The sequence below is a fragment of the Geospiza fortis genome, unplaced genomic scaffold (assembly GCF_000277835.1).
Source record: "Geospiza fortis unplaced genomic scaffold, GeoFor_1.0 scaffold11, whole genome shotgun sequence".
In the NCBI taxonomy this organism is placed as follows: Eukaryota; Metazoa; Chordata; class Aves; order Passeriformes; family Thraupidae; genus Geospiza; species Geospiza fortis.
This window is the reverse complement of record NW_005054304.1, coordinates 4,582,603-4,596,382: the sequence shown is the minus strand read 5'-3', so window position 1 is coordinate 4,596,382 and position 13,780 is coordinate 4,582,603. Positions and strand designations below refer to the sequence as shown.

The 13,780-nt window shown below is 40.6% G+C and overlaps 1 protein-coding gene across 1 annotated transcript in view; it reads left to right on the top strand.

Annotated features, from left to right (window-relative positions):
- Positions 1-13,343: 13,343 nt before the first annotated feature.
- Positions 13,344-13,780, top strand: part of COPS4 (COP9 signalosome subunit 4) — a 10,628-nt gene continuing 10,191 nt past the window's right edge. The window contains exon 1 of the mRNA XM_005418215.3: positions 13,344-13,351. Within this exon, the coding sequence (XP_005418272.3) occupies positions 13,344-13,351 (8 nt within the window). The remainder of the gene's footprint in view (positions 13,352-13,780) is intronic.

Here is a 13,780-nt window from a genome sequence, read left to right as displayed (position 1 = left end):
GCTAACTACAGAACAGCTGCATTTCACCCACAAGGTGGAAGGACTGGGGGAAAAAGCCCTGCTAGAATTACATGGTTTCCATGCTGAGCTCCAGAGACTATGCTGGAGCAGTCCTGGCCTCCCTGATTGCCAAGGGTGCCACTCTGACGCCCCTCACCTCAGAGTGCCAGCCAGACCAAGCTGCCCTGACACTCAAGAAGCCTGAGCTCTGAAAGAACTGCACTGACAGTCAAACTCACAGCTCACTTACTGGCAGGCATTTAAAGATACAAAGTTATCTGATGTCACTGCCAGAAATACCTCCAGTGGAAAGCATTTGTCCCCCAGTAATGCCTGCAGAGTGATGCCAGCCCTGGTAAGCAGCCCTAGACAAAACAGCCACCTCTGAGGGACACATTAGTAAGAGGATCATATTGCTGCCTTAAAGTCAAATAGGTTAACTGCACAGATGATTACTTAAAAGTAGACTGTTTTTGAAGACAGCACGTGTTAAGGTCACTAGGTCTTCTTCTGAGCTGTATCACTTGACTGTAACCTCAGCAACTTGCAAAGGCTTGTGGCTCAGATAGTAAAACTTCAAACTATTTCAGACACAAAAAAAATAAACCTCAAACCAAAGCATCATCCTGTTCTATACTGATATGCACAAAGGGCTTGGATCCAGAAGTTGACTCCTAGCGTCAAGCACAATCCATGCAATGATTGCCTCCAAGTTTGAAAATGAGAGAATCATCTAAATTAGACAGTGGGGAAACCACCTCACTCTGTAATCATAAATAGTTTTAAATAATTTGCTTTTGGGTTCCATTTGTACACATTTTTCCCAAGAAAGGCCATTCTTACCATCTTTTAACAGTATGATCATAAAATCTTAAATATATCTAAGTAGTTTTATAGTTCATCAGTTATGTGCATTCTTTATCCTTACCATTTGGTTATGTTACAAAGTGTTAAGTGCTTATTAAATACCTATATCTAGCTGAAAGCATATTGATATTAAAATACATGAAGTCAAGCTTTTAAACAGCATTTTGAGTCCAAACTAACCACTGCAAGTCAGAATGCAGAAGAAAAAGAAATATATCACATCTAGTCTGGAATCAGAAACTGACAAGTGAAAAGGAAAGAAACATTACTCATAGTTACTGTATGAGCAACTTATGGCAATCACATAGGAAGATTTTGCAGTTATCAGGTAATTTTAAACTTAGCTTCCATTATTTTAAACTTATTCCATTATTCCAAATTCAGGCTAGTGTGTTCAACAACAGCAAAGAAGAACCATAACACAACCCACTGGCTCCATTCCTTCACTGCAGGTTGGACATGACTGGAATAGATACTTGAAAGGCAACAGTGAAAATTTCATCCTGGCTGTACCAGAGACTGCTGTCAAAGGCAACTTCAACATCCCTGCAGATTTTTACTTGGTATCTAGCCAGGATTTCTCAACAGTTCAGCTGTTTATTTTTTATTAATGCTTTTATACAGTTTCCCTTTTTCCAGCTGCTCTACTAAAGCGATTACCAACAGTAAAAACACACCAAACTCTTTTAAGATCCTAAGAGCCTTGAGATTGTCAAGAAAGGGTAGCAAATAGTTTTAACTATTTAAACCCTTGAAAGTTTCCTTCACTTCAGCAGCTATGTTTTGAATACTGAATAATGCACAAGCTCTAACTACAACCCCTTGAAAACATGCATCACTACGTGTTTTCTTAAAGCCTGAAGGAAAAAAACCCAATCTAGACTAAGCAATTGTTTAAGCCTCAGACTGGGAAACTCAGCAAATATCCTAGGTTCAGATTACCAAACAGATAATTTTAGCCTAAAAATAATGGCCATACAATTAAATAAAAGTTCACCGAAAAATTCACATAATGAAGATTTGTAAACACAGCAAGCTCAGAACACCCAACCAGCCAAACACATAAAAAAAAAGTTAGAAGCTAAAGCATACTGTCAGCAAAGTCCTGGACCAACAACTCTGAAAAGTGCTAGGTACAGTAAGGAGAAGGAAGCGAACAAACTCTCAGCTTGAGCAAAACACCAGTGATCATCTTACTCATAAAACAGATTCCTATTATTGATATTCAGGAAGAAATATATATACATATATGATGGTGTAAAGGATAAAGAGGATTTGTAAGGAAGAATATAAAGAGGATCAGGATTGTAGGCAAAAATACAGAATAGTGTCTGACAGATATCTGTGATTTTTATCTTTTTTCTCCATCACTAGCATGTCACTGCAAAATCTCTAAGAAACTGCTAAAAGTAATGAGATCAATCATATCAACATCTTTGTTGATAAAATACCAGAACAGCCACACTAAACAGGGAAAACAAAAAAAAAGTCACTATAATTAAGCACAGTGATGTACAAAGAAGTAAACAAAATGCAAGACATAAAAACGTCTTGTACTTTACAATAACTGCATTTTATTACATGCAGAAACATCTCCATTCCACTAAGAATAGCCAACCTTCCTGCCTGCAACCATGAGCAGTTTGAGTAGGGTGAAAGGTTACAAAACCACCAGCAAGGCTATGTACTGCAACCAAAACACACATTTATAAATTCACATTATACAGAAACAAGGCTGCTGAGACCAGCTTTACACCAACTCCTGGGAAGGTGATGCATGTTAGCAAGGCCACAACAACAGAGCAGAGGGCCAAGGCACTCATCACCACTTGTAGCTGCTGGCCTGGGGGTGCTCAGCCATGGGAACACTCTGGTATAACCTGACAGATCCAGGAACACTGGCCAGACCTGCCTTGAGTCACTGGCAATGCTCATTTTTCAACCAAATTCCCAAGTGTCACTTTCACCAGAACATAAGGAAACCAAATCAGTAACAGCTTTTATATGAACACCTCTTGAAGTACAAAACAAACCCACAGCGTCCAAAATCAAAAGCCTCATAAATGCAACACATCTAACGTACCCCTGAAGGAGCAGGGATTCTCTTGGGACCAGTAGGAAAATGCTAAGGGAAACTAAGTATCATTGCCAGATACAGCAGTATCTGTTAGTAGTTCCTTAAAGCTGGGACAGATACACTTGAGAGTAGCACCCTCAAGAGCTAGCAAGAGCAAATATTTGCAATTTCTGAGCTAAAACCGTGCAAAAACCCTTAAAAAGAAGTATGAAGAACAATGAAGCCTGCCCTCAAGAAAGGGGAGAATGAGGCTGAAAACCTGAGTCAGATGAATGGCAGAAAAGTAAGGGTGGACAACCTAACAAGTAATTGTTCACTGCAAGTACAGTGGACTCTAATGAAAATTACTATAAAAGAATGTAGGATCAACAGCTAGTCAGTACAAAAGGGGTAACATTTAAATTTTCCATAGCTGAGACAAAAATGTGCCAACACCATCTTTTCTTTTTCCAATCAAGGTGCAGCAGAGGACCACCAGCAGGCTATGGCTCACATGTGAGGATTTTAAAACTCAAAAATCCCACATTACATGGTTACATTGCTAAAATTGGCATATTTAAACCTTAACTGGCAAAGGTTTAAAAACACAATATATTTCGTTCCTAAGTCCATTCATTAGAACAAAGGCAAGAACATGAGGAAAAAGGGGAAATACAGAATAGATCCTTGATGATTTAAATGAGAAGCATGAGATGCTGCCAACCACATTTCAGTTGCTTAAAGGCTTTTCAAATTTTTCAGCTTCTGCTTATCTGCTCTCTCCAATCCTGGCAGATATTTAAACTCCTGAAGGCTACTGAGCTGAAGAAATCAGATTTTTTGGGACCTTAATACTTAGAGACTAAGCAATTTGAAATGCCCGGCCCTCAAGGGCCAGCGCTTAGACCTTTCTGCCAGAGCAGGGACAGGTAGCAGACCTGTCTGCAAAAGGTGTGCCCAGGTGTTATCTCCTGCAGCATGCGGTAGGAAAGAGTTGGATGGTGGGTTCCAAGCACAACCCACAGCCAAAGTGCCAAAAATTCCCCCACCAGCACACCCAGAAGGGACAGGGGAAATAATGCTGAAGAATGGAGGCTTGCAGCAGCAAGGACTGGCAGGAGGAAGAGACTTCTCCCAAAGGCTGAGGTGTCCCTGCCAAACTGCTTCACTGCTCTGCAGACTGAAGAGGAAACACCCATGACAGCAGGGAAGATGCTGGAGCTAAGGCAGCCCCAGGTACCCCCCTTTGCCACCAGCAGGGGTTTGGGGGCTCACACCATGGGAGTCACTTCAGAAACCTGGTCTGTGAGGGACTGGGGGATCCACCTGACAGAGAAAGGAAAGAGATCTTCGTTCATAGGTTTGTCTGGATGGTGAGGAGGGTTTTAAATTAAAGGCATCAGAAGAGGGAAGCCAAGGGCTGTGATCTGGAGCAGAGTCTGGTTAGAGGCCTGTAGCCAGCAGTGTTCTCCAAGGGGTCAGTACTGGGTCTGCTCTTATTAAATTATCTGGATGAAGGGACAGAGTGCATCCTCAGCATGTTTGTGGATGATTCAAAACTGGGAGGCGTGGCTAATACACTAAGAAGTTGTGCTACAATTCAGTGAGACTTGGACAGAGGGAAACCTAATGAAATTCATCAGGAGTCAGTGCAGGGTCCTACACCTGGTGAGGAATAATCCCACACACCAGTACAAGCTGGGGGCTGACCTGCTGGAAAGCAGCTCTGTGGAGAAGGACCTAGGAGTTCCAGGGCAGAAGTTCCATGCATGTCAGCAGTGTGTGCCCCTCTGGCCAAGAAGGCCAGTGGTGTCCTGGGGTGAGTCAGGAACAGTGGGGTCACTATCTAGAACTGCTGCACTGAGGGGCTGCAGAGTGCCCTTTTCTGCAGAAACCCACCTAGACACAAACATGCAGCCTGCCCTAGCTTCTGTTAGACTAAATGATCTCTAGGACTCTCTTCCAACCCCAACCATTCCCTGATTCTGTGAGCAGCTCGAAGCTGCAACAATTTAAGTACAATCCAGTGGAAACACTGTTTTGCAGTAGCAATTCATTCACCCACTTTTCTTCCTCTTCCTAATCTTCCAGTTCTTGGGATGGAGGGGAATAAAAGCATGTTGCAATAATTCAACCATAGAACAGTTACTAAGCTCTCCATGCTGCTATAATTAACAGATAACAGTACAAAATATTGACAAGGATACTTAAAACACAATGAGTACCCACTCCTGCCCAAAAACCCCAATACACACAGGAAGAAAGAGATTATGTTCTTTGCAGACATGCTGTAAAGAAAAAAAATCAAAGTTTTCAAAAATATTCATGTCTTACTGTCTTCAAAATAGAAAAGTTTTACAAAACTGCATCTTCTTCCTTCACCACAACAGCTGCTACAAATTCACTTTAAGACTCAGCTATCTTGTGACCTATAGCTGTTTTCTTCACATCAAAACTATTTCTCACATAGAAGGAATCTCAGCATGCTACCACTGAAATTCAATTATACACCAAGTACAAAAGCAATTTTTACAATTAAACTAACAAGGACCTTAGAAACAGTACATAACCAAAAATCCCCATGAGTCAGAGCCTTTCAGGCAAAATTGAAGGTGGAAAGAAAAAGGACAAAAGCTTTAACTAAGTTTTCAACAAAAGCAGCATGTCATACAAATGGCAAATGGTTGAATTATGTTACATGTACAAGTGGGTGCATTGTTTCCTAGAAAACCAGCATTTCAAAACACTGGGATATCTTGTTCTGGATTGGACAACCCCCTATCCACCACAAGAAAATACTACATTGCCCAAAGGTACTACCTATTACAAAAGAAGATTATTAAGGAAGAACATTCCAGCTGTTGAGAGGTACTGAGCAGTATTACTGAACAAAACACAACAAAACTCCAAGCACTCACTCAGAGTCATTAGTTAAAGTCTTAAACACTGCTTGTTTACCACACACCTCACTCACAGCAACTTTCCAGGAAAGTACTGGAAATAACATTCCAGGCAGCAGAATACTTCAAAGCAGTTCAGATTGCCTTCTGTAATGTTCTACTTTCAAGCAGAGCTTTAGGCAAACTAAAAATAAAATAGAAACTAGAAATAAGAACATTCCCCTTCACCCTTCCCTTGGTTTGCATGCCAAGGTTTTAGTCATTTTCAAAACATGCCATAGCACAAAGCTGAAACACAGAACTGCACAGGTGCTACAACCACCAAATACATTCTGAAGGTGTTCACTACAGTGAACAATCCAAATTCTGGGTTTGTGGATTTTAGGGCCTTTACATTTAATCAAGTGCTTCTAACCTTATGTTCCATATAAACTTTGTGGTGAGACCAAAAGTAGAAACCATTAAAATAACTTCATGTAATTTAATTTTTTGCCGTGTTCAGTAGGCCACTAGTAAGGCATTACAAATCTAAAGTTACATTGAATAAATATGTAGCGAACTTAGCTTGACTGATAAAAAAACCAAAAACCAAACACACCTGAAATGTGAGGAGTACTTATCACTAGGCCCAAAAAAGCAGATTTTTGTCTTCTATATACAGCTTGAAATAAAGGTCTTACTTTCTAAACTCCAGACACCCCTTCAATGTGAGGCTACAGAAGAATTCAGAAGACACAGCAATATCACACCAAGAACACTCTAAACAACAAGTGTGAAAACTACCACCATAGGCTTGATATCGAGTTCCCCACAGACTTTTAGCAGGTGTTATCATATTGCACACCCTTAAGATCAGGCTTGCTGCCAGCAATTTCAGCAAGAGTACATTTTAGAGCTGTATTTATGAACAAGAGTTCATCACAACAGAATTGTAACCTGCTAGTTTTACTGAGATTTCTAGCTGGAAAGCACAATGATGATCTAAGTGCATCTCACCTATACTACACTAGCACTGCCCAGTTAGGTACAATGCATGAAGTTCATTCTAACTGAAACAAACCCTCCACATGACACTGATTTCAGTGAAGTATTTAATTTCAAAATAAAACAGCTAAAATGGCACAGAAAATTTTGCCCTAAAAGCTTAATTCCTTATGTGTCATACGCAATCACGATCCTTTTCAAAGTTAGAACACCACAGAGATGAAAACCAGAGAAAAACCTTAAAACAAAAAAGTGCCATGCTTTAAAGGTAGTGCTGTCAAGATTTTAACAGCAGTGAAAGCTGCTACGGACTACTTTAAAGGTAGTGCTGTCAAGATATTAACAGCAGTGAAAGCTGCTACGGCCACTACTGCTTTTTAAACTTATCTAGGTTGGCTTTCTCCATTTTTGACTCAAGTGGAGCATTGAAACAAAAAACACAGATAGCCCAAACAGTTACTTTGCAGGGATTTGCAGGAAAACATGCTTCTAGCCGCAATCTCAGCAGTTATACCAGCTTTAAACATGACAGCACTCCACAAGTCCAGAATACATTCACTTGCAGAAGGGCTCAGCTGAAGATAAATGTTCACCGGCAGGAAACCAGGACTGCATTCAGACTCCCTCGTTCAGAAAAACCACTATTAACACTTCCTTCCCACTTCAGTCTCTAGATAAAGCACCTCTGTATTCCTTTTGGGAAAACTTACTTACACAACTATGACTGTGCAATAGCTGACTGACCTTTGTGGAATGAAATTCCACATTAAGATTTTGAGTTGAGATCAATTCAACAGGAGAAACAGGAATTTCTGTGGAATCTTCATCCCTGCTCCAGTACCATGTGGGTCCCTTCAAATGCAAGCTGCTCAGACCTCTGAAGTCTCATGTGTTGTAACATGACAAGTTGAAGAGTTTCTGAAACACAAACTCCTAAGTTTCATTAGCTGTAGGTAAGAAAGCCAACAGCTTTGGATAAGCGCTTCAAAAACTTACAGACAGTACTAGCCAGAAAGAAACATTTCAGTGACTAGGACTACACTGTATCTCTTACAACTTTGGTTTCAATATGTGAAAGTGACATGGCAAGATATGGACACTGTATCTCACGCTACCCCTGGAGAAGCTTTATTCCACGCACCATGCCAAGGAAGAAGAGTTCTTTGGACGCACTCTCTATACTGCTCACTGGGAAGTCTATTCCAGTGCCCAATCGCTCTCTGGGGGAGAAACCTTTTCCTAATACCCAACCTAAACAAGCAGCAGGACTTGAGAAAAGGTCCAAATCTGTCCTTACAGGGTACCTTCTAAATTGGATTTTCATGCCAAATATGCTCAACCACCCATTGGACAAGTCACCACTACACTGCCTGAGTTGAGACAGATCCAGAATGTTCATCTCCTTCTCAGAATTACTAAGTGAAGAAACAACAGTATGCAAAGCCTTAACTGTATTTTTCTATGGAAAAAACTTCTTTGGCTTTTTTTTAATGTAGCAAGATCCAGCTCTTTATTACATCTAAAACCAATTTGCGTATACAAAAGAAGCTTTTTCCAACTTTTTTTTTTTTGACAGCTCTTGCCAGTTCATAATGTTGAGGACTGGAGATGAACAGTGATTAACATATGACAGGACAGTGGAGCTGACCTGCAGCCTGGCAGGTTCTCTGTGTGACTCAGCTGCCCTGGTTCATCACTGCACAGTGAACAGCACCACACACCCACAAAGAGCTGGACACACCTGAACCACAGGCTGTCACTGTAAATTCACCCACAATCCAGCTCAGGACACACACCCAAAGAGCTCGGCGTCAAACTGCGGAGTCCACTGAAACCAAGCCAGGAGCAGAAATAGAACTTGAAAATAACTATGGGATGTCTTTCTGCAAAATTCCATAGCATCTGCATTTATCAATGTCATTAAGAATTTTTGTTAAGAATCCAGGACATCCACCTTGTCAAAACCTTTTATTCAACCTATTTCTTTTTGCTGACATAACACCAAAACTCACCTTCCTGTTCAATAAAGAATGAGCTCTTATTTTTCCCAGTCATTCCAGTAGCAATGGTAAAAATTCAAAAGTAGCCTCCCTCTTGCCTATTTTCTGCTTCTCTCTCGGGGAAATCCACTTTTTTTTTTTTTTGTCCACAAGAAACAGGAGTGACAAACCTTGCCAATATCAAGTGCAAAACTGACTACAGCCTTGCTGGTCATTGCAGTGTAGCCAGGTCACACTACTGGCACCAAAACTAATCTCTGCAAATGGAAAAACACCCACTGGTCATTTAATGGTCCAGGCATTCTCACAGCAAAGAGAAAACATATTTTAAGAAAAGATCAGTGCATAACAGCACAAGGTTCATAGTTCCCAGAGATTCATAGTTTCCAGAGATTCTTGACTGCTTGCTAGTGCAAAGGACTTAGAACACCTACCTATGCAAAGTTGAATCGAGTCGCACTTTAGAAAGTGAAGGTCACTTGTTTGCTTAAGTTGATTTCAAGGGGAAAACAAATAAATCTTCGAGAAACAAATCCTTTTATTGGGTCATTTTATAAGCAAAACAAACTAAAGAACAGGCTAGGTAATCTCCTTATTTGCTGTGTTCTCTCATCCCTTTTTGACAAATACAAACAAGCACATTAACTATTACAGACAACTGAAATTCACAAAGAATGACACAAAAAAATAGGAAATGTAGTTCTTAAGAAACTATTGACATCAGACATGCTTTCATTCATTTGTAAGAAAAGCCTCCACAGAAGTATATGTATAATCAAAACTCACCCTGCTCTGCTGACATATTGTCAAATGAAAGAGCACTACTGTACATAGGTGATCTGCGGTACTACATTTCTCCTAATTAACTTCAATTTTGCTATTTTTTCCAATAATGGGTAAAATAGTGTCATTCATTTCAGGCATTCCCCATTTTCTTACTCTCTCTGACACTGTTTTATCTCTAAAACTGAAAAGTTTTTTTGTCATAAAGCAAAGAATTACAAAAGCACTCAGCACTGTGTTTTTTCAACAGAGAGGCTTTTGTTTAAGCTTACTGCGCTAGAGATGCTTTAACAAAATGCGTGTCATGAAACCAGAAAAAGATGAATCCATGAGGAAGCTATGATTAACAAGGGTAAGTGGAAAAATTAATCATCTAAGACTGCAAACTCACCATGTTTGCATATGTAATAGCAGAGTGAAAGCAAATAGCTTTAACCCAGTAACAAAATAGGTATGTGGAACATAGACAAAATAATTTCCATTTTCTTTCCCAGTCTCCACATAAGACAAGTCATGGAGGCAGTTTGTCTGCATACCTCCCAGAGGACCATAGCTCTAGGTTTATCAAATACAATACCAATGGCAAACCATAGCAAGGAAAAAAACTCAACCTCACTCCATATCACATGCTGAATACATAACCAGTGTAAGTATCCAGTCTTTTTTCCAACAGTTACAAGGAATACTTAGGAAAATACCAGGTGTTCTTCTACCACAAATTAACCATCTATAGTCACAAAACAGTTCCCAAGGCAACCACAATTCCCTCAACCAATGCACACCATTCCCTCCCCATTACTCTACACTCTGCCAAGTGACTGCTCGCTGCCTGAGACATCACACAAACAACTGTATGCAGCAGATCAGAAGAATGGGCAAGGTACACAAATTAGCAACTCCTGTGTGTTTAAACTGACACTTGTCAAGTGATATGTACATGAGAATTTTATATTACACAGTTGAGGGTTTTGGGTTTGTTCCATTTCTTTTCCATGGGAAGATTGCTTAAGTTCATGATTCCACTGCCATATTTATAATAGAGGTGTTAGCTGATTTCTTTTTAAGACTGGCAAAGAAAAAAACCAACAAACCAACTTGTCCACATACCAGTTATGAAGATCCTTCTTCCCTTGGCAAGTTCTGAGTAATTTATGCTTCTACTATAATTTTAAAAGTAAAAGCAAAAGCTAAAAAACCTTATATGTCAACAAACTGATCATTATACACTAATAAAACAAGCACCTGCTACAGCTTCCTAGGATTTAGTGTGAGCAATATCCTAGCAATACCTTTATTGCATGGTTATTTCAAACAGCATTTGTGACTTAGTGTGTACATGAGCAGCAGCATTACTTTCCCATATTTCAATTCCCTGTGCGTATTAAACCAGAACTACTGCTGAAGGTCTCCTGTCCACCTTTGGTATCTGCCTGCTTGTTTCCATCCATTTTCCCTCCTCGTGCTAGCAAACATCTGTATAACTGCAAGGGCAGCCCAGATGAAGGAGCCAGGCAGGAGCAAAGCCATGCAAAACCAACTGTAGGTTGTCACAAACCCATTTTCTCCATGCCACTGACACTGGTGTCCAACCCAGGAAGAAAACTAATCCACAAAGTAGTAAACAAATTCTGGTGAGTCAGTGTGCTGAGACAGCTCTGTTCAAAGTCTATGAGCACCAGAGCAGCACCAAGGGATCACACCTGAAAGACTTTTCACAGGAACAATAGTTTCACCCAAGGAAGAAAGACTGCTTGAGTCTGCAACAGAAACTGCTGTTACTCCAAAGGAACAGAAATGCCAAAATAGTCAGTCCCTAAAGATCGGGAGTCAGATGTACCTAGAACTCACACAACAGATCAAAGCAGAGCCCGACACTAAGGGCATGCCCCTCATGTGGGCAGCAACACATCCAATAGCAGAAGGATGCTTCTGAAGGGGAGTGATGCCCAAATTAAGGAGCTACCAATCTACATCCAGATCTGGAACATGGGAATCTCTCACTTCATGTAGCTTTGCACCCCATGACTAATCAAGGGATTATTCTGTTAGTCTCCCTCTTTCTTGTGCAAGAACATTCTCTTCCAGACTTCTAATGTTGTCAGGTGAGCCAGCCTAGTCACAGGCTGTACTGAAAGCCACATGCTGCTTATCAGCTTTCTGAGCAACTGAGGAAACCAAGCTATTCAAATATAAGGCCTGGCAAAATACAAACCTTTGAAAAAGGAACACAGGAAACATTTTCCATTTCTCTTTGGAAGCTCCTGAAACTAAGAATAATAATTAAAAACCTGAAGAATCCTGAGTTTATCTCCTAGGCACTTGATATGAAGGTGCCCACCACACCCTAGCACTGCTGTAGTGCAGAACCTCTGTAGGACATTAGATGTGCTTCTCACAGCATGTGAGTGTTACCTCTATAGCACCTATACAGAATGAAAGCACAGTCACACCAAGTGACAGATAAGGAACTACAGTTTGTTGCTGAAGCAGAAACTAAAACACAACACCCCCAATCTACCTTAGTTCCCCCTGAAAACATTTTTCAAACAAGTGTAAGGGAAAATAACCTGAGGGGCTCTGACAGTTTTTCCAAATCTAAAATAAAGGACATTGCAGTGTATGAGATAACAACATCTCTAAGGCTGAATTCTGACAGTACTCTTGATCATTACCCTTCTTATGCACCTATAGTTAGCAGATAGTCCACCTGAAAGCATTTAAAACTTCTCAAGAATTCTGACAGAAGGGTTCAGAGCATTCAGTTACAAACAATCTGAGTGTGGACATCAAAGTATAAGCAAACCAAACATCAGCAGATAGTTCTTGATACATAAGCTGAACAAGCAGCCTTGCATAACAAATTGCTGAAGCTTACCCCATCACAATGAGCATGAAGTACTTTTTTATCCTGTTAGGGAGGCTGGGCTGGGTTTTCAAACACACTCTCCAAGCCAGCCTGTAAAATTGTTTGGCCTACAGAGCAATACAATCACACACATCTCTCTCTGGGTTGGTGAACTCTGTATAAGCCATGTAACTCAATGACACATATGTAAACTGGATGTCTTGACAAATAATAATCTAAAAAGAAAAAAGTTAAGTCTAATGCATTTTATTTTACAAAAAGATTCCACTGACAGAAAAAATATATTCAGCTGATAACCCACTATTCTTCTTGCCTCCAATAAGCCAAAAGCTATTGTGAAGAAGATAACCACATACTCAATGATTCAGTAACCTGCTATTGCCAGTTTCATGTAAACATTGCAAAGAACACTTCAAATTATTTCTCCATATTCAGTATTCCCTACAGTAAATGTAATATATTTCAAGGAACTGTTCAGAAGGATGAAACTAACGAAAGGTGATTGAAATATCTGTCCTTTCCTCACCTGGCATCTTAAGTCTGAGAGCTTTCCTCCTGATTACAGTATATTCCAGTGGGCAGTTTCATGTGCTCTCAATGCCACAGGGCTTTCCAGAACCCAAATCCTCAATATCAAGCATTACATAACATAATAGTACATAACATAATACTACATTATGTACTTCAAAGTCAAGGCCACAAATAATTAAAAACATTCTGAATACTGATATACTGCATAACAAAAAAGATGGTAACAAGAAAAGCTGGGACTATCCCAAAAGATGGTCTGGCTACATTCACAGAATCGTTAAGTTGGAAAGGCACCCCTGGAAATGATCCAGTCCTACTTCCCTGACAAGGCCATTTGGAGCAGGTGACACAGGACCATGGTCAGGTGAGTTTCAAATGTCTCCAGAGAGGGAGACTCCACAACCTCCCAGGGCAGCTGTTCCAGTGCTCTGCCACCCTCAACATAAAGTTCTTCCTCATGCTGAGGTGAAGCTTCTTGCATTTTTACTTATGGCCATTTATCCATATCCTGTTGCTCAGCACCACCAAAAACTCTGCCTCCATCCTCTTGGCACCCAGTTCTGAGATATTTATATGCGTTAATGACATCAGTCTTCTATTCTCTAGACTAAACAAGCACAGCTCCCACAGTCTCTCTCCATACAAGAGATGCTCCAAAGCCCTCATCATTTGTGTGGCCTCCACTGGATCCTCTCCAGTAGCTCCTTATTTTTCTCGTACTGCGGAGGCCAGAGGCGGACACATTGCCTGGGAGCTGGGGGCTGTCCCCAGCCGGGCAGCGCGCTTAGGCCAC